The 19,704-nt window shown below is 33.2% G+C and overlaps 2 protein-coding genes across 3 annotated transcripts; one reads left to right on the top strand and one right to left on the bottom strand.

Annotated features, from left to right (window-relative positions):
• The first annotated feature begins 471 nt into the window (after nucleotides 1-471).
• LOC134250330 (ATP-binding cassette sub-family E member 1) lies at nucleotides 472-9,641 on the top strand. Of its 2 annotated transcripts, none has more exons than XM_062732695.1 (16): nucleotides 472-570; nucleotides 1,497-1,634; nucleotides 1,939-2,024; nucleotides 2,361-2,458; nucleotides 2,781-2,898; nucleotides 3,468-3,605; nucleotides 4,083-4,152; nucleotides 4,489-4,585; nucleotides 5,657-5,868; nucleotides 6,187-6,336; nucleotides 6,687-6,818; nucleotides 7,139-7,308; nucleotides 7,638-7,780; nucleotides 8,094-8,216; nucleotides 8,320-8,431; nucleotides 8,799-9,641. In XM_062732695.1, exons 2-16 carry the CDS (start codon nucleotides 1,502-1,504, stop codon nucleotides 8,844-8,846), a joined length of 1,830 nt encoding a protein of 609 aa, XP_062588679.1. In that variant the 5' UTR covers nucleotides 472-570; nucleotides 1,497-1,501; the 3' UTR covers nucleotides 8,847-9,641. The 2 variants fall into 2 exon arrangements, with proteins under 2 accessions (XP_062588679.1, XP_062588686.1); XM_062732702.1 differs by lacking the exon at nucleotides 472-570 and adding an exon at nucleotides 776-794.
• Nucleotides 9,642-16,017: 6,376 nt separating this feature from the next.
• Nucleotides 16,018-18,722, bottom strand: LOC134250310 (uncharacterized). Its single transcript, XM_062732681.1, has 8 exons — nucleotides 18,654-18,722; nucleotides 18,265-18,326; nucleotides 17,824-18,090; nucleotides 17,510-17,579; nucleotides 17,010-17,123; nucleotides 16,837-16,881; nucleotides 16,587-16,709; nucleotides 16,018-16,387 (listed from the first exon to the last, which is right to left on the bottom strand). Exons 1-8 carry the CDS (start codon nucleotides 18,657-18,659, stop codon nucleotides 16,298-16,300), a joined length of 777 nt encoding a protein of 258 aa, XP_062588665.1. The 5' UTR covers nucleotides 18,660-18,722; the 3' UTR covers nucleotides 16,018-16,297.
• Between the last annotated feature and the right edge of the window lie 982 nt (nucleotides 18,723-19,704).

The raw sequence follows: 19,704 nt of genomic DNA, 5'->3' as shown, positions 1-19,704 counted from the left end.
AAAAATGAATTTCTCAGTTCATTTTAAAAAGACTCCTAACAACTTAAAGCTATATGAGCAAGTGGATGCAAAATTTTCCCCAAAATAAAAAAAAAAAAATTATTTAATTATTTAAAAAAATTATTTAATTATTTAAAAATTAATTTCGGGAATACATGCACTGTAAGCCCCCCCCCCCCCCAGAAGAATTAAAGTAAAATAGACATAAAATTAATAAACTGCATAGCTATTTCAATAAATAACTGAAACGTAAAATAAAAAAAATTAAAAATATCATATCATACATATGGTCAGAGACGTATGTCTCTGATATGGTATAATGTATAAAATAATCCAAGACACACAACCAGTGTTTAATTTCCTGTCTAATTACTTTTTAACGATCTAAAATTCATACATGTAAATACGTCTTTAATTTTTGTTGTATTAAAAACTTATGGGCTGTTGAATGCGGATATTTATTGAATTATCTGCCCCTTAAAAACCGGCTTCCGCTAGGTGTAAAGAAAGTCCAAGTGCCACAGAAGCATTTGGATTGAAAACCCGTTGGAGGGTTATAATCCATTCAAGGTATTGTATAGTGTGTTTTTCTTGCTATTAAACACGAATATCTATATCAGAATCTACAAATAATCCCATGAAATGTATTATATAGTTCACACTTTACCAAAACATCCTGGACACCCAGATTTATATGCGTGTATATTGAGGATTGCACATGCTGTTGACACATGGGTGTAATGACCATATTTCAATAAGTTATTCATAACCAAGGAGATTGGAGCCTTGTTAAGGTATCGGTATGAAAATCATGATTTTCATTTATTATTTCCAAAACAATAACACGAAGAAAATGATAAACTTAACGTAGATCTAATTTATGTATAGCAGCTGTGTACCCGAATTTCCTCAATGATTGAATATTGCAAGGGAAAGTTTCATAAAATCCTGCTCCACCTGAAATCTTGAAAGTACGTTCTTGCAAAATTTAATGAATCAGCCATGTTACCATGGTTTTTTCCCACAAAAAATTAAAAACGCAGAGCGTCTTGCTCTGTATATATGAAATAAACTGGAAGCTTTTATAATTCAAATAAACATCATAAACACAAGGAACTTAGATCAAACCAACAAACAACAAGGAAGCAGCTTAATATCCTAATCTTACATAACAATTGGAAACGATGTTTATTTTAATGTAAAATGGTGTACTTGAGACCGTGAGATCATCCCAAGCCAATTGACAGGAAACTCCTGCACAACTTTTACCATTGTTTACTCGAAAACATATGTTAAATTATTTACAGTGAATTAAAAATAAGAAAGGGACATTTATTTCACTGTCTATAAATATTACAAGTTGGAAATGTTTTAATTTTACTTTGAACTCATAGACCAAGTTTGAAAGATGAATAAGCAGAAAAATGTAGAATTTCTGAAAGTATTTTTGACATGAAAATATATATTTTATTATATTGTTGTTATCTTTTTTGTAGGCAAAATGTCCAGAAAAAATGACAAATCGACAGCTCCGGCTGACAAACTGACTCGTATAGCCATTGTGAGCAATGACAAATGTAAGCCGAAAAGATGCAGACAGGAATGTAAAAAGTCATGTCCTGTTGTTAGAATGGGTAAGATCTCTAAACCTAAATGAAAAGAGAGGACAATACTAAGTCACATAGTTTAGATGTGCTTACTTTTATAATAAATATCTGTATTTAGCATTAGGTAAAGTTACAGTTCATTAAAGAAGATTTGATTTTAAAATTGAAAGAATCTAATTTTAATTACTTAACATCTGACTGTTTAATATATGTTATTGAGACATTGTGGTTTATCCCAGTTTGAAAAAAAAGATTAATGTCACTTCTTTTTTAATCTTTAATAATAAAAATATCTCTTTCTACATGTTGTAATGATAAAGTTCTTCTGTAGGAAAATTATGCATAGAGGTCACTCCTGCAGACAAAATTGCTTTCATTTCTGAAGAGCTCTGTATTGGATGTGGTATCTGTGCAAAGGTAAGCTATCTCAGAAGATTTTTTTTATACATTATTGTCTTGTTATTTTAAATATTCTTAATTGACCATCAATATATCTGATATAAATTAAAAGGAGGCATCTTAAGAATATGCGATAAATCTACAATAAATGCACAGACAATTTAATTTGAACATGCAGATAGAGAATCATTCTGTATATCCAAGGTATGTAAATATTTCTTGAATATATTTTCTACTTCTTATGCGTTAAATTTAATATAAGATATCCTATAGAATTATCATAAATGCTTGTGAAACTATGGACTGATCATTTACACAGAAGAAGTACACATGTCTCCAAATCTTTTTTTTCAGAAATGTCCTTTTGAAGCTATATCCATCATCAACTTACCCAGTAATCTGGAAAAAGACACAACCCACCGATACAGTGCTAATTCCTTCAAACTTCACAGGTAAATCCTGCAACTCAGTAACAGTTTAAGATCTCATTATCTCATTTTATAAGTGATGTAATGGCCTAAAAAAGTACAATGCTTATCACACACAGTAAAAAGGGTTAGGTGGGGTAAATAGTGATGGAATGTTTGTTGGTCTACATTTATCAGTTTGTTTCAACTTGCCATTATAATTGGTATGGTAGTAGGGTATCATTGTAAGCTCATTCCTTACTGTAACACTGGCATTCACACTGACATTTATTTAGTTTATCAATTAGTTTAGTTATATGCACAAGTATTCTATCTTAATCAATATTTTCACCTTTTTTCTGTCCAGACTTCCGATTCCCAGACCTGGAGAAGTGCTGGGATTGGTCGGCACCAATGGTATTGGAAAGTCCACAGCGCTGAAAATTTTGGCAGGAAAACAGAAACCAAACTTAGGCCGTTTCAATGTAAGAATTAGAAACCATTTAATGTAAATGGAATGCATGCCATAGGGTATCCTTTTCTGTATTAATTCTTAAAGACCAAGGCACAGTTAAACTTGGTTACCAAGAAATTGCCTGTAGGAAAATGTATGTTATAAGGAAACTTTTATGAATCCTGTTGAAGGCTTTGCACTTTGTTTCTTATACAGATATAAAGATCTTTGATATACACTTGAATAGTTAAGCATCATAAGGAAGCAAAATTGGACATGCATAATTACAGGCATGAAAATTCATATTCAGTTGAAAAAAAAATTGAGAAATGTTAATATAACAAACATAATTTTCAAAATCTTTTCACAGAGAAAACGGTGGGAAATTATGATAATTTCTTATATTTAAGGAGTTTTACTGGCTGTGTTAATTGTATAGTGTTTATGTAGAGGTTGCTAAATGTTTTACATTTTACATATATTTCTGTGTTGTGTGTTTACACTTATTTTATCTCACTAACAGGAACCCACCCCCACCCCCCTCGATTTGTACATATATTTTTATACTGTGTGTTTACACCTATTTTGTCTCATTGACAGGACCCCCCTGACTGGACAGAGATCCTGACCTATTTTAGAGGGTCAGAGCTACAGAACTTCTTCACCAAAATCCTGGAAGATGACCTGAAGGCTATTATCAAGCCCCAGTATGTAGATCAGATCCCAAAGGCTGTTAAGGTAATTATCAAGCCCCAGTATGTAGATTAGATCCCGAAGGCTGTTAAGATAATTATCAAGCCCCAGTATGTAGATCAGATCCCAAAGGCTGTTAAGATAATTATCAAGCCCCAGTATGTAGATCAGATCCCAAAGGCTGTTAAGGTAATTATCAAGCCCCAGTATGTAGACCAGATCCCAAGTAAAGGCCGTAAAGGTACACTGCCCAGTTCTTCTCACATTTGTCTTCTTTCTAATTTGATTTCTTGGGGGGCTGTTTTATTACTTAATTTCTACATAAGCATGAATGTTTCAAAATGAGGTAGTGAAAATGTCTTTCTAAAGTTTACATTACCTCCCTTCCCCCTGTATAATGTGTTTTGAAATAGAATAACTGCTCTGATCATTACTATAGCATCTTGTTAACTTTACATTTCCACTGTTCTGTAAATTTTGGAGTAAGGTGGGAAAGAAATAATTTTTGTGTCTGGTTTTCAGGGATCTGTTCAGCAGTTACTAGACAAAAAGGATGACCTGGGAAATCAGACAGATGTGTGTGAACAACTCGGTAAGCTCAGGTTCTTAGGGAAATTACCATAAAAAAAGTACTTGTGCCTATAAGAGATGCATATTTTTTAAAACAGGAAATACCTGGTTACAGGACATATTTACCTGGTAAAAAAATATATGACCACCATTTAAAGTAAATAAATCAGTTCAATTAAGCAAAAATAGTGGTCTTGAAACCAATTATAAATTGATTATTTAAACTTTGAACCTTTGATGTGTATTAGCTTCTCAGCCAGTTAAATTATACAATTTTGTGAGGAATTGAATCTTTCATTGCATGTACATGTGTTGCCAGAATGCCAGTGAAAAATGTAAAAATATAACGACTTTACAGATTTGGTTAATGTAAAAGACAGAAATGTGGAGGATCTCTCAGGAGGGGAACTACAGAGGTTTGCTTGTGCCATGGTGTGCATACAGAAGGCTGATATGTAAGTGGTCTGTCCAACAACTTCAGGGATTATTTCCTGAAAATAGGGATTTATAAAACTTGATTTAATCACTTTCTTTGTTTGGTGTTTGGCCTATGAAAAAAGAGTTTTGTTTGTTTCCTCTTTCTATTCCATATACCCACTCCAAAGAAAAAAGAAAACAATAAGAAATGCTTTGAATTTGTAAATTATTCCATGAAGTAATTTGATATATTACTTACCATTCCCAATATTTTTCGTTATTTCATGAGCTAAAAAGCTCCTTTTCTTCCATATTGCATAAATACCTAGCATACATGTAGGTCAGTATTGTAAATTAGAAAGGGAAAACAAATTACAAACCAGACATACTGTGATACAAAAAAAGACAAAGAAAAAATGTATCTGCAGAAACAGACATCTACATCATGTAGATATTTTTTTCGGACCTCAAAATTTTAAAATTTTATGGACATGTTTTTTCTCTAATAGAAGTACAATTTTCTACTAGAACATACTAGAATACAGTGTACATTTATGCTTCCTCTACTGTAAATTCAAAATTTTCTTGCTGGTGATGATATGATAAATTGCTGTTCACATTCATAAAAATTGTGTTGACAACAATTGTAGCCTCTGAAGCAAGTTCCTATTTAATCAGATACCGATTTCAAATTGAAATTCTGCTGGTAGTTCTTTTGAATTTTAAGCGTTCTTGTTCAGAATTGTAGAATATTCTAACAGCAAAAATTGAGGGAAAACATTTCCAGAGATTCTTGTTCATTTATGAAGGGTGCATTAATAAGAGATGTGAGATAAATATTTGAACTTATGACTTTGATTCAACATGTCAAAGTTTCAACTAATCATAATACTACTAGATCACAAAACCAGTTGACTGCATACAGTCATGTACCTGTTGCATCAGATATTTGTTGGAGAAAATTGTAGATGAAAGCAGTGACATAAATAAATATTGAATACACAGTACGGTGTGTAGTCTAGTATAATTCTAATGTTTCCAGCAGCAGCAGCTTGACTGAAATTCTGTTAATTTTATGACTCTTGTAAATTTCAGTTTTTTGTGTTTAGTTTCATGTTTGACGAGCCCTCTAGTTACCTGGACGTTAAGCAGAGATTGAAGGCTGCCTTGGCTATACGACAACTGATTCATCCAGACAAGTTCATCATCGTGGTAGAACACGACTTGTCGGTGTTGGACTACCTCTCAGACTTTATCTGTTGTCTCTATGGAGTTCCCGGAGCTTATGGTGTTGTTACTATGCCTTTCAGTGTTAGAGAAGGTATGAATTGTTATCAAATGAACGTGATATTCAGAATTAAAGAATTTTTGTACTTGTATACTTTCAGAATATATAGACGTACCAGGATTCATTTTGTAGAACTGAGTCTGCTTTTTCATGCAAATATCGTTGAATTTTGTTGTTTTATTTTTGAAGGTTAAAATTTTTAAATTTTGACTAAGATCTCTGTAAACATGTTATATTGTAATGGCATTATATGACTCAGCTTATGGATTTGAATCAAAATTCATATTTTAATATGTTTTAAGTTCTTATGAACGTAAGAAAATACATCTTAATCCATAATTTTGTTTTCAGGAATCAACATTTTCTTGGATGGATTTGTTCCAACAGAAAATCTAAGATTCAGAGAGGCATCCTTGACATTCAAGGTGGCAGAAACAGCCTTGGAGGAAGAGATCAAGAGGATGTGTAGATATGAATACCCAGACATGATGAAGAAGATGGGTAGGTTTATGCGAGAAAATGGATCAAAATATAAAAAATTCACAAATATCACGAAAATTATATTTTTGTACCAGTTTATGTATTTTAAGTGTCCCCTCACAAATACCATATCTAGAAATTAATGCAGCATTCAGCATCAATTTCGATGCAGATTATTTCTCTTCCACCTAGCATAAAGGACAAGCTAACCTACAAACACACAAGTGGATCACTTTATCCCCTCTGACTTTGTTGCGAGGGGATATTCATGTCATGACAGTAGCATTATCTGTACTATTAGGATGTTGCATGGTGTTCCAGTATTTATTAAGGTGTATACAAGTATACTATCCACATTCTTGTTATTGTAGGAAGTTTCGAACTCCGAGTTGGTTGTGGACAGTTCACAGATTCAGAAATCATTGTGATGTTGGGTGAGAATGGGACAGGGAAAACAACATTTATCAGAATGCTGGCAGGAAAACTGACACCAGATGAAGGAGGTTTGTTATACATGTAGATAATATCAAATATATGTCTGACTGTATGCAAATACATATAATTTTAATTATCTTTAGGATATTATTGAAGTTCAAAGGATTACTACATTCAGTTTGGATTTTTTGCTCTGACAAGTCATTTGTTTTGCAAGACATTTCCTTGTCACCTTTTTCCAATGGTCCACACTATTTATGAAACTAATGATGAAGGACGAAATTCTCTGATGTTATTCATAGGTTTATCTTAAAAGGGTTAGAGAGCCTATTGAACTGTTGATTTTTTTTATTTTATTTCTTTTTCACATTGTTCATCCTTCCCACAGGGCCTTGTCCAATGTTGAATGTGAGCTACAAGCCACAGAAGATTAGCCCCAAGTCCCAGGGCACAGTGAGACAGCTGTTACATGAACGAATCCGGGATGCTTATGTCCACCCCCAGTTTGTGACTGATGTCATGAAGCCTCTCATGATAGAAAACATCATAGACCAAGAGGTAAGGTTGATTTATATTGTACTGTAGTTGTGCCTGGAACAGGCTACATTGCAGTTGGCATGTATCTACAAATAAGCAACATAATCATAAGTGAAAAGAAGCTTTTAATGAAGTGCCAGAGACAGTCAATTCTGCTATCATAAACAATTCATAATATCCATTTAATATGTTTATATCATATTTTAATGAAAGAAAGTCACTCTGCTATAGGCATCAGTTTATTGTTAGCATGTTTGCTGAAAGTGTGGATTTACTGTATCTACATACATGTGTATTGAAAGAAATGAGCTTTTCTTCTCTCTATAACAGTATATGTATTGTGTCTACAGGTTCAGAACTTGTCAGGAGGAGAGTTACAGAGAGTTGCCCTAGCTCTGTGTCTGGGAAAACCAGCAGACGTGTACCTGATTGACGAGCCGTCTGCCTATCTGGATTCTGAACAGCGTCTGCACGCTGCTAAAGTCATCAAGAGGTCAGTACAAAATTATATGTTGATTATATGTACACATGTATAGGGTTCTAGTTTTCTTTATACAAAATTTGGTTGAAATTAGCAGAAGTAAATTTTGTTACTTATACACCTGTACATTTGAAAGAAGCAGTTTAAAGTCACAATAAGATAAGATTGTTATTGCTCATCAATTAGCATGCTGAATTATTTTTGGAAAACTTGATTTGAATTTTAATATCTGCATTATTTGTTAAGTGGAATACCTGTAAGTTTATCTCTGAACAAGTGTAATATGTCTATTACTACATGTAATAGAAATTGTCTCTTTCTTTAGGTTTATTTTACATGCCAAGAAGACTGCCTTTGTGGTGGAGCACGATTTCATCATGGCTACCTACCTTGCTGACCGAGTCGTGGTCTTTGAAGGAACTCCTTCTATCAGTACAAAGGCTAATAGGTAAGGCTTTCTTCCTTCAGTTGTGAATGTGAAAATGATTAGAATTGATCTGAGCTTGAGGACCAGTGACTGGTTATTTATAAACTGGATTATTGTTTTACAGTCCTCAGTCACTGTTGAATGGAATGAATAACTTCCTGGAGTCCCTGGACATCACCTTCAGACGAGATCCTAACAACTTCAGACCCCGCATCAACAAACTCAACTCTGTCAAGGTAACAGGCCAGTCAAAGAATGTACATATTATAAATAAGAATAAAAAGTGCTAGGTCTGATCCATGAAAAATGAATGTTGTTCATAATGGAGCTATATTTCCTTTATCAGTGTTGATTTTAAGGATAGAAGTTACTTCCAAGTCCCATTCTATCTTTCAAAGGGAGAATAAAGAATAAGTTAAAAATTTATTAAATTTCAACTCTTACAAATCATTTTCTCAAAAAAATCAATGAATCAGAAAAAAATTGAACCTTATGTGAAAGCTTCATTAACAGTGTTTGTACACTTATGAACCCTGTGGACAAAATACACGTTTTGATACATGAACATATAAATGTTTAAGCCTGGGTTGTTTTTTTTCGCAGGACACTGAACAGAAGAAGAGTGGTAACTACTTTTTCTTGGAGGACTGAAACTAGGTCGCTGAGACCATGGAGCTCGTTAGCTTGGGCTCTCCCAGCTCTTACATTGTGTCCTGGTGCCTGGCTGTTATTCTACAAGAAAATGGTGGATCAGTTTGTTACATGTACATGATGTACAAATTATAAAAAAAACAAAAATGAAAATTTTTCAAAACTTGATATTTAAATTATTATACCTGTAATTTCACATTATGCCCAAAAATATCATTCAGGTGTCGTTGAGAACTAAAAGATATATAAAATTTACAATAGTTCTACATGTGTATGCACTCGCAATAAGGAATTTTCATATGAATGTGCAAAATAAGGAGAAAAAAAATATGAGAAAACTTTACATGTAACATTTTGCTCTCTTACCAACAAAATATCAAAAGAGAAAAATTTAAGATCTTGACCATAAATACTGTACATGTATGAACTTGATATGTTTTGAGATTGGTAGATATTATGTATTTTTCTTAAATCCTTTTTAAAATGAACTGTTGTAGACCGAAAGGGCATGGCCAGACACAATTCTGTTTTTCAATATTATAATAATGGTTATTGCAAAATGTTTGGAAAAAATATGGTTAAAAGTTATAATTGCACACTGTGTATGTGCTGATCTTTCTGCATTGTGATAGATGTAATAATGAATTGCAGAGTCAATGACTATATCATGTTTCTATTTTTATCTCAATTTTTGCATCTGAACTATATCAAACAAGATTTCCCCAAAATGATGCTGTAATTTTTGGACTCATGAATTGCCCCTTGTATTTATTTCCAGTAAACAGTTACATTGAAGGTGCAGTTGAATCTTAATTTATAAATTGTGACTGGATATATTGGTAGGTGCAATTGTGAAAAAAATATACAAAGAACTTAATTTGATATTTCAATAAATGACTTTACAAGTAAAAAAAAAATTACTTATAAACTGGCCAAGAATCATGTGATATGAAAATATTTTGCCCATAAATTGGGGTGATGAGCAGTTACACTGGTTTAGAATATAAAATAGGGCAGGTATCATCATATTTGCACTGAAGGGAATGGTGTCCATTCCATGAAAAATAGCTTTATACTTGTTCTTCTCGGACAGGGTACATTTTAATATTACACGTACAGAATATGATTTATAAGTAACAATATTTATTGTGTGTAATTGAGGGAGATGTTGATTATAGTTTCAGGCATTTTTTTCTCTCCATGTTCATGATGTTCCTATCAACATTTAATTATATTACCTGTATGTTTCAGTTAACATGAACCCTGTATAGTTGCAAGAGTTAAGAGATATAATTTACACCTCTATAAATAATGTATCTATACTGATACTTTACAGTCCCCAGGGCCTCCCTAGATTATACTAGGTTTCGTTTTGCTTTAATATCAAGTAGTTTTCAAATCGTGCACATTAAAACTGGCAATTCAGAACTGCCCGTACTTTTGCCATGATTATCATTTCCTTTGCCTGTTTTGAATGCTACATCTGTAAATCTTGCTTGCAATTGCATTTTATGCCACCCTACAGACCTATTTTCAATGGCCGGGGAAGGGGCACTTCTGAGAAAAAATTGAAAAGAAAAACAAACTCTGAAATCCCTTGGGTATTTCGTGGAGGCCTAGGAGAGAAATGTGATAGGTCTTTCTAACTTTTCAGTACAATAATTTCTCCCTTAGAATTCAGATGCTGGATCTTCAATCGTTCAGCAACAGGGGTAGGGGATCGAAATATTTAAAAAAAAAATTTTGCTTTGAAAAAGAGAGCCCCCCTTTTCTCCACCTACTACTGACCTTACCCATACAAACTTTTTCATATGGAATGAAATACTAGTTTTATGAAACTTTTTTTCTGAAGCATGAGCCTGTCGTCGTATGTTGTTACCAGTACATATCAGTTCCTCTAAAAACGTGCAAATTTGACATTTATTTATATCTAGCTTGACAACACAAACTGATCATAATCACATGGAATGGAATTATAATACAATACTAAATGAAATGTTCATAATTATAAACTTGAAGAAAATTTTATCTTGTAAGCTTTAATTTTTTTCAATCGTACAGTATAGACTTGCACACTTAGAATATATCTCCTTGTAATAACTTCAGATCCCATACCAAACCATTCTCACAATTTGCTCATGAGCAGCTCACGTGAGGACTAACCAGATTTCCTCACCTGAGTTGCTCATGTGAGTCTCATGTGCAATTTAACATGCAAATTAGGTGAAATGCTCACGTGAGCAGGGTTCTGCACATTAGAATTTTTTGCTCACGTGAGGAATCATTTTGCTCACCTAGAATTTTGCTCACATGAGGCTCATGAGTCTCATGAGACTCATGTGCAACAATTGCTTACCTGAACAAGCAACAATAGAACAAAATTCATATTACAAACATTATATAATTATGTAATTTTAAAATGTGATTCATCAGTTACATTTTAAATACTCTTGAGCAACATGTACATGTAAATAGATGCATGCATAATTATGTTCAGTCAACTTCCTTTTTTAAACTTAAAATGAAATAAAAAATTAAATTAAATTATCATAATTATGTACAGCACACATCAATCAAATTAATTATTTTTATTCAATAGTTCCATTTCCAGTAGATTAACATAGAACATCCAATGTAAATGTCCAGTCAACTTTTTTGACTGCACTAGTACTAAATGGATTAAAGTTGTCTTAAAGTTGTCTTGGAGGCTAAGTAGATGTTTCTGCCTTTGCTGAATTTATGAGTGGCAGTCATACTTGGGTGTAAAATAAATAATCCAGTGGTCATAAGAATCGTAATCAATTCATCCTGTTCCATTCTTTTTCCTTGCATTTCCTTTAAATGAGTGCCAACATCAGAACTCTGTCATGTATGCAAGCTCAGCTAGGGTCCGTGATTAATCTGCAGATCCTTTGATTCCAATTAACTTTCATCTGCAAAAAATTTGAAGTGATAGTTAGTTATATAATATTTTCAAGCTAGGTTCTATTGGTCATGAAAAGCCAGTCAATAGAAAAATCATATGCATCAATATTTAATTAGCAACTTAAATAATGTAATTCATGGAATACTGCACTGAGGCTGTCAATTGTACACTCTGACCTAATCTGTTCTTACCATATTTATAGTTCTTAATTAAACTGTAATTCCTGATAACATTCTGCATTAAATATATCAAAATAAAATACGCTGATAATTAACACAAAAACATATTATTTTTTAATTAGTATTATCTGAAATGAGAGGGGGATAATAAATTTCAAAGCACTTACCCTATTCTCAGCAAATCTTTTCTTCATTGTGGCTGCACCATATGGTAAAATCTAATTGATCTTTAATCATTTCCTCATCCCATGGACATACTGGATATACATTTGTAACTTTTAAAGGCTGGCATTTATTTCAAAATGGTGATGACAGACATGTATTTCCAAAAGCATATTTCAGATCTTTACTGTATTAATCCATATACTGGTACTTTCAATGTCCCTCACAAACATTTTGTATTGAAATTTTGAACTGGTCTGAGAAGGCGCACAAATCCTGACTGGCCCTCCTCATTGGATACTGCTGCACTTTAAGTAACAGTGGGGGACACAACAGGTTGTTTAGGAAGAGGAAGGCATTTTCAAATTGATGGGAATATGAAAATTAGAAGCTCAAGAAATTAAGATATTCCTGCCTGGTCCCCAATCATTTGTGATGCTATCAGCAGGAAGTGTTAACACTTAACACATGGTCAATTTGTAATAAAGGCTTGGGAAAGCTTGGACCACATAGAGTGTCAGAGTATTGTATTTCCTCATGTGAGCCTCACGTGAGGACTTGTAATTCTTTGGTTTTGGTTCTACTTGTAATAATGAATTTTGACTATGTACAATTTCCTCACCTCTTGCTCACTTCTTGCTCACGTGAGAAAACTGAACTTAGAAAAATCACTACCAATGCTCTATCTTAAATAAGGTTTTTCTTAGGTGAGCAAATTGAATAGACTTTTGCTCATGAGCATTGAGGTGAGCATAATTTTGCACATGTGCATTTTGGTTAGTATTTTCCTCCCTAACAGAGACTAACAATCTGCACATGAGCAAAATTCAATTCTACCTAATTTGCATACAATTCTTACTTGATTCTCATGTGAGTCTCATGAGCTGCTCATGAGCATTTGTTAGAATGTTTGGTACGGGATTTCAAGATGCCAAAAAATGGGTCATTTGTAAATCAAGTATATTTTTCCTTATGACGACTATTCTCATCGTTAACACTAAGCTTGCATGTATTTATTTTGTTGTTGACTCATTGCCCTGCGACGTTCTTCTTCCTTGCATTTGAAACAATTAAAACAGAGACATGACGCCTCAGGGTCCGCATGATAGGCACACGGACAAAATTCACAGAAACACAGTAAAACCCTTAGTATCTCCAACATACACAATGTCATGTCAATTATAGCCACCACAGATGTAACAACTCCATACCACTCCCGAAAATCCGCCACATAAAAAATAAACAAGGCGTGGACGAAGGTGGTTATTTTGAAAGATACAAAAATCAGTCTCCATATTTTGGGGTGGTAGGCATTAGCTATAGCCTCCCATTTCTTGGCGGCTACCACAGACAGTGTTATTAACAAAGCAAGCACGACGCCCACGTAACATAGAATGGGGATCTTGTATGTGTCCGTCCATTCTGGGAGTCCGAGCTTGAGTCCCAGGAATAACACTGCCCCCGCGTCTATCACGTACCCTATCCAGACCCGGACAACAAATATAATGACCCACTTCTTTGGCTCCTCACTGAGTTTTTTATCCACATATCTTGATATAACACAGTTAGCTAAACATAGCACTATATCTCCATTATTTCTACAACATTCCGACATTGCTGCTTTCTCAAGTTACTGTCTATTTAAACCTATACACACTACATTCACCTAATGTAAATCATCTGACCCACTCATTATTAGTAATATCACTTCTTTCAGATGTCTTGATATTCATACTGACATACAGGTCGATTTCTGATATGTCGAATGTTTGCCTACGGACTGAACTTTTCCTTGTATATTTAGGAAATAAATCTGTAATGACCCCAAGTCACAATATGTATGGTCATTATGAATTATTTCCTTTGTACTTTCACTTTTATTGTTCTGATCAGTATACAGCTGGAAAATATTTACATGCTTCAATGTTTGCTTTCTGGTTTCTAAGGACAGCGAAAAATAAGTATTTCGATCCCTATACATTCAATGAAAGTGTACAAAGTCTTAATTAATATTAGCTAACTAGTGTCTCAATTCCTACAATTTTTTTTCTTCTTAAAATAGAAAATTTTGTGTTATGACAACAATCTTACCCAGAGTGAAACATGTATAACTAAAAATTTAATTAATTACTTGTCAGGAGGAAGTATGATATGTATACCTATCCAAGCATGCGTAAGTAGTTATGTTCCCCAAACGGAGTTTGGGAACATATTGTTTTTACTCTGTTTCTTATTATTATTATTTTTTTTCTTATTTATTCTCCGGTACTTTTTTGTCCGCGAGTGTTCCCAGAAACTGTTCACCCAACTGAGCTAAAACCTTTTTAGGGTTAATAGGTGTGTAGTGTAGGTGTGCGGAACGAAGGTCATTTTGCGCGCATACGCCTGCACGTGCGTGCGCGTGAAACGAGTGAATTGACTGATATACTTAATATAGCTATAACTTTAACATTTTTTAATGAAATGCTTTGAAACTCATTACATAAGGATATATCAATAGTGTTAATGATATGACACTGTCAAATTAGCACGAACTCACGCGCATGCACGTGCGCCATGCTCTGATTGGCTGAAACAAATATCTCAATATCTATTTTGTTTTCCGACGAAATGCTTTGAAATTTTTAACATTGTCATGAATTAGGATATCCTACAATATAATATGGAAAAAATTGCATAAAATCACGCGCATGCACGTGCGCTGCAATTTGATTGGCTGAAACTTTAAATGGCTATATCTCCTTTGTTTTTTGACGAAATGCTTTGAAATTTAAAACTTAGTTATGCATTAGGATATCCTGCAATATGATATACAAAAAATTTCAAGAAATCACGCGCATGTACGTGTGCTGCAATCTGATTGGCTTAAACTTTAAATGGCTATATCTCCTTTGATTTTTGACGAAATGCTTTGAAATTTAAAACATCGTCATGTATTAGGATATTCTACAATATGGTTTAGAAAAAAAATCTTGAAATCACGTGTATGCACGTGTGATGCAATCTGATTGGCTGAAACTTGAAATGGCTATAATTCCCTTGGTTTTCAACCAAATATAATGGGATCTAGAACATAGATAGATATAAGGGCCTCCTACAAGAAGGTATGGTCATCATGCACGTGCACGCACGTGCGTACATTTGAAACGAATGAAATTAAAAATACACTTAAATGAGTGATTTTTCATACTTTGGACTAAATGCTTTAATATAAAATATATTTAAATATATAGAAAGTGTAGTCAAGATTATATGATCATTATGCACGTGCATTCACATGGGCACGCGTGCAATGTTAAAAATTGAATATAATTGGTATCCTTTTGGGAAAACGTTGTTAAAGTCAAAAATGCACAGGTATTTATTATTTAATAAGGCTAACAGGGAATATGGCATCAAAACGGAGTTGGGGAGCGTTTGGGGAACATCTGTAACGGTTCCCGTTACAATTAGCACTAGTTTTGGTTAACATGAACGTTAATATTTAATTGTGAAAAAAAACTTAAACAAAAATCTAAATTTACTTTAATCCATATAATATGGTTTATTTATATATATAATATTTATTATAAATACATAAAATTCTGCTAATGCATACGTGGAAAATTCAGTATTTACCTCCAACCTTCTTTCTGAGAATTTGAGATTAAATAATAATATGACTTTTTAAAAACATTTTAAAAATGGGTTTTATTGGCTAGATTGAAATATTCAACATTTAATATTTTCCTTTCTTTATATTAGTTTTAAAAAATAAAGATACGTGGTAAAATCGGTTAAATTTTTACAATGAACTATTCTGATTAAACTGCAAAAAAAAAAAAAAAATAAATAAATAAATAAAAACGCAATACACCATCTATAAAACATTTTTATTGACTAGATTATAAATAATCCATGATTATTCATTATACTCATATATGGTGATATACGTATAGCGATGTTTATTATTTTGACAAAATTAAACATTGAGTGTGTATAATATGGCAGATCTTAATTGGTTTTGAAAAGAATATATTAATTCCCAGTGTTTTCAAATCAATCTAGACATAAGGACGCAATCGTCATGATCTAGATTATCATCAAATCTTTTAATCATATTGGAAATGGCATCATGATTAAGTGCCGAAAATTCATATCTTCATCATAAATAATATTTAATGTTCGTTTCATGCAATTTCAGATCACTGCCTTCTCCTTTGATTGGTCCTTGAAAAGAATTTTCTGATTCGAGTGAATAATCCAGGCCTTTCTTCGGCTTTTTCTTTAATTCTCTGATAAAAAAGAAATACATTCGTTTTATACTTGGCTAAATATATACAACATATACGTATATTGAAAGTCAAAATGAGTTAAAGGTGTATCATTTTCATAAGAATTATCTTTTAATTTTTTTTTAAGTATACATGGTATATGAAGTTGAAAAGTTATGAAACTCGCGAGATCTGATTTTTACGAGATTTCGTTGCTTACTTGTGCTCGGTTTCTGTAGAGACAGGGGAAGCAACACAGGTACATAGGACCGGTAAATGACTCTATACTGTCCTCCTGATTCATTTCAAAGCTTGAAGGGCACACTTCATTGTCAATTGTCTTCTACAAAATATAGTAAGCATTAAAACAAACGTTGACATAATAAGAAAACTCCTTACATACATTGTATGCACAGAGAGAGAGAGAGATAGAGAGAGAGAGAGAGAGAGAGAGGGAGAGTTTTCCTGACATTTTCTGCAAGTCCACAGGGGATCTTTTCTTCTTGCTCATCATTCTACAATTTATAAAAGTTTTAATTCAATTTTCAAGAAAAAAAATTAAATAAACAGTATCAAATTTCTAAAGTTTTAAGCAATTGGGAGAGATTGAACAAGTAAATTAATGGAAAAATCTAAGTCTTACTTCAGCTCTGTTTCTGTTACAGCAAGGAAAGCAAAGCGATCTGCGCCTTGTGCGTGACTCGGCACTATCTTCATCTTTTACCAGCCTGGAATTTTCTTTGCCATAGACAGCTGTCTGCAAAAACCGTCATTGAAAAATAATCAGTGTAACTCATGTACAGGACTATAAAGAACGAAAAACTTAAATTTTAATTAAATTTTAATTAAAAAAGAAGTTAAACATCTTTCTAATAGATGATGATCTCTTTTGCTCTGCAAGGTTAAAAGTGTTTACGTATGAAATGATTTTTCTTTTATTTTAAAAGGAGATATCCTATAAACATTAACAAGACAAGACTGCAATTATGAAGTCCCTTCATGATGTCCGCGGAGTTTACTTTTCAGAATATTTGAATTGATTTGTATACTAGTGTACTATAGTAGTGTGTTTAAGTGAGCAAAACAGACCTTAGGTTTGGTAAAAAGAATATTAAGGGTGCATGAGACAAGAAACCTTAGTACCTGTTTTTCTGCGGCATAGCTTTGGCTTTGTTCATTGCTATTGGCGTCTGGAAACCCAGCTCTCAATAATCTACAAGACGGTTGCAAAAATTATAAAAGTATATTTCGAATCCTCTTGAATATACCGGGAGTGTCGGTAAAGAATTCTTTCGTATCAGGTATATAGAAACATTCTACATGTAACACTCTTAATTCAATTGTTAAATTTTTAACGAAATTATATACACAATCGAACAATAAATTAACTCTCTTAATTTATTTTTTTTGAATATTTAACGAAATTAAAAATACAATCTAACAATAAATTAACTCACAATTTTATTTCTCTTTCTCGGACCTGCTGAAACAGCTCTTCCACTGATAGCTCCAGTTGGCTTTGTGTTTGTGTTATCTGGTCTTTTCTCGTGACTTCGTTTGCTTCTTTTGAGAGTACGGATTCCTTTTCTCCCGGTGGTGTAACTGCCTTTTCTCCTGTTGCCCCTCCTCTTCCTAACTCAATAGGTGCTTCTGTCCCCGGAAGCAAAGCCCCCTCCTCACGTGGGGGTATGGTCACCGCTTCTTCTAAGCCTCCCCAAAGGTTTCTGTTTCATAAATTGAATAAATGCAAACATTCTGTTACGTTCATATAATTTCATGTTAAAATAAAAATATGATTTCCGTATACATTAACAAGTACATGTATATAAATTCCAATTTTCATACATTACAGACTGTATTTCTGCCTTATTTTAAATTTTCAATTATACTGTTTATACCTTGCAATGATGGAATTCCTGTCTAAGGTCTCAACCCCTCTCTTCACATCGTTTTCCTTTTGCTTTGGAAAAATAAAAAAATCATTCACAATTTATCTATATTTCACAAAAACAAGAAAAACATATGCTTTGTTTTAATTTTTTTTAAAAATGAGTATATGACTCAGGTCGACAGCGAGAAAATCCAGTTGCGAGGCACGTTTTCTCTTTTGTAAACGTAATTGTGAACAAAATGTCTCTTTAATTCCAAAAATGTGGACGTAACTTGGGGAAAAAAGGGGGTAACCGGTTGAAAATAAAAATAAAAACTCTTAAAACAAATAAAACTCTTCCTTTTCGGTTTCAAAATACGCATTGGAATAATCTGTTTATTTTAACAAGAAACTTACCTCCATAATGGAAATTCTAAGTGAAGATTAAAAAAATAATAATTGTAAAAACTCTTCTGACAGCCAGAAAATGTATCAATATTGATGACGTCACAATTAAATATATTACTCCGCTCGCTAATCATGACGTCAAAGAGCGCAGTTTAGTATTCCATAGTTACAGGTACTGCGCAAGACAATATAGTGATTTTTTTTTTTTTTTTTTGCTAATATTTTTCATTCGTAGAATTAAAATCAATATTATATTATAAGATCTATCTTCAATAAGAAGTGCGTCAGTAACAATAAATCACATCAAACTCAAGCGCAGATATTTTCTAAGGGAAAAGGAGGGGGGTCCTAAACGAACTAACTTTTTAAGGGCTGTCAAGCGGCGGATCCATGAATTTCATAACGGGAGGTGGGGGATGGGGGGGGGGGGCTGTGGTAGAAGGTAGGGGGTCTGGGGATGCATTGAAGTTCCAATATTAAGTGGGTCCAGGGCAAAGATCTGGTAGGGGTATATATGGGGGCTTTTTTGCCCCGGAAATTTAAAGTAATTCCAACAAATAAGAGGTGTTTTACATTAAATTGATTTTAAGATACCAAAATTTTTAAAAAAAAAAATAGGGGGGGACCTTGGATCCAATATTAAGTGGGTCCAGGGCAAAGATCTGGTAGGGGTATATATGGGGGCTTTTTTGCCCCGGAAAACTAAAGTAATTCCAACAAATAAGAGGTGTTTTACATTAAATTGATTTTAGGATACCAACAAAATTTAAAAAAAAAAAATAGGGGGGACCCTGGATCCGCCTTTGCTGTCGGTCTTATAGGGATCAAGTCCTAAGTTTAACAAAGGAATTAACAATTGAAAGCTGAAATCGAGATAAAAATGAAAACGTCAAATCTGAATGGCCCGGAGGCTCAGATTCAGATTTATTGAGTAGAACCCCCCCCCCCCCTTGATATGCGCTTCTTTTTTATATTCGATGGATGTACAACAAATAAAATATTTTATAAGTTCTATGTATATAATGTATTTTTCTCTTTTTTTAGGCTTAAAGCATATGAA

Source organism: Saccostrea cucullata, unplaced genomic scaffold (assembly GCF_032062105.1).
Source record: "Saccostrea cucullata isolate Sc308-1 unplaced genomic scaffold, CSIRO_AGI_Scuc_v1 ctg1984, whole genome shotgun sequence".
In the NCBI taxonomy this organism is placed as follows: domain Eukaryota; kingdom Metazoa; phylum Mollusca; class Bivalvia; order Ostreida; family Ostreidae; genus Saccostrea; species Saccostrea cuccullata.
The sequence above is the reverse complement of the archived record's forward strand: the minus strand, read 5'-3'. Positions and strand labels throughout refer to the sequence as shown.

Coding starts and splice junctions, on each gene's coding strand:
- LOC134250330 (XM_062732695.1), top strand. CDS start 1,502: ATGTCCAGAAAAAATGACAAATCGACAGCTCCGGCTGACAAACTGACT. Junction 5,869..6,186: donor GCCTTTCAGTGTTAGAGAAG/GTATGAATTGTT, acceptor TTTTGTTTTCAG/GAATCAACATTTTCTTGGAT. Junction 8,217..8,319: donor ATCAGTACAAAGGCTAATAG/GTAAGGCTTTCT, acceptor ATTGTTTTACAG/TCCTCAGTCACTGTTGAATG.
- LOC134250310 (XM_062732681.1), bottom strand. Junction 17,124..17,509: donor GCTATGCCGCAGAAAAACAG/GTACTAAGGTTT, acceptor CGGTTTTTGCAG/ACAGCTGTCTATGGCAAAGA. Junction 16,882..17,009: donor GTAACAGAAACAGAGCTGAA/GTAAGACTTAGA, acceptor TATAAATTGTAG/AATGATGAGCAAGAAGAAAA.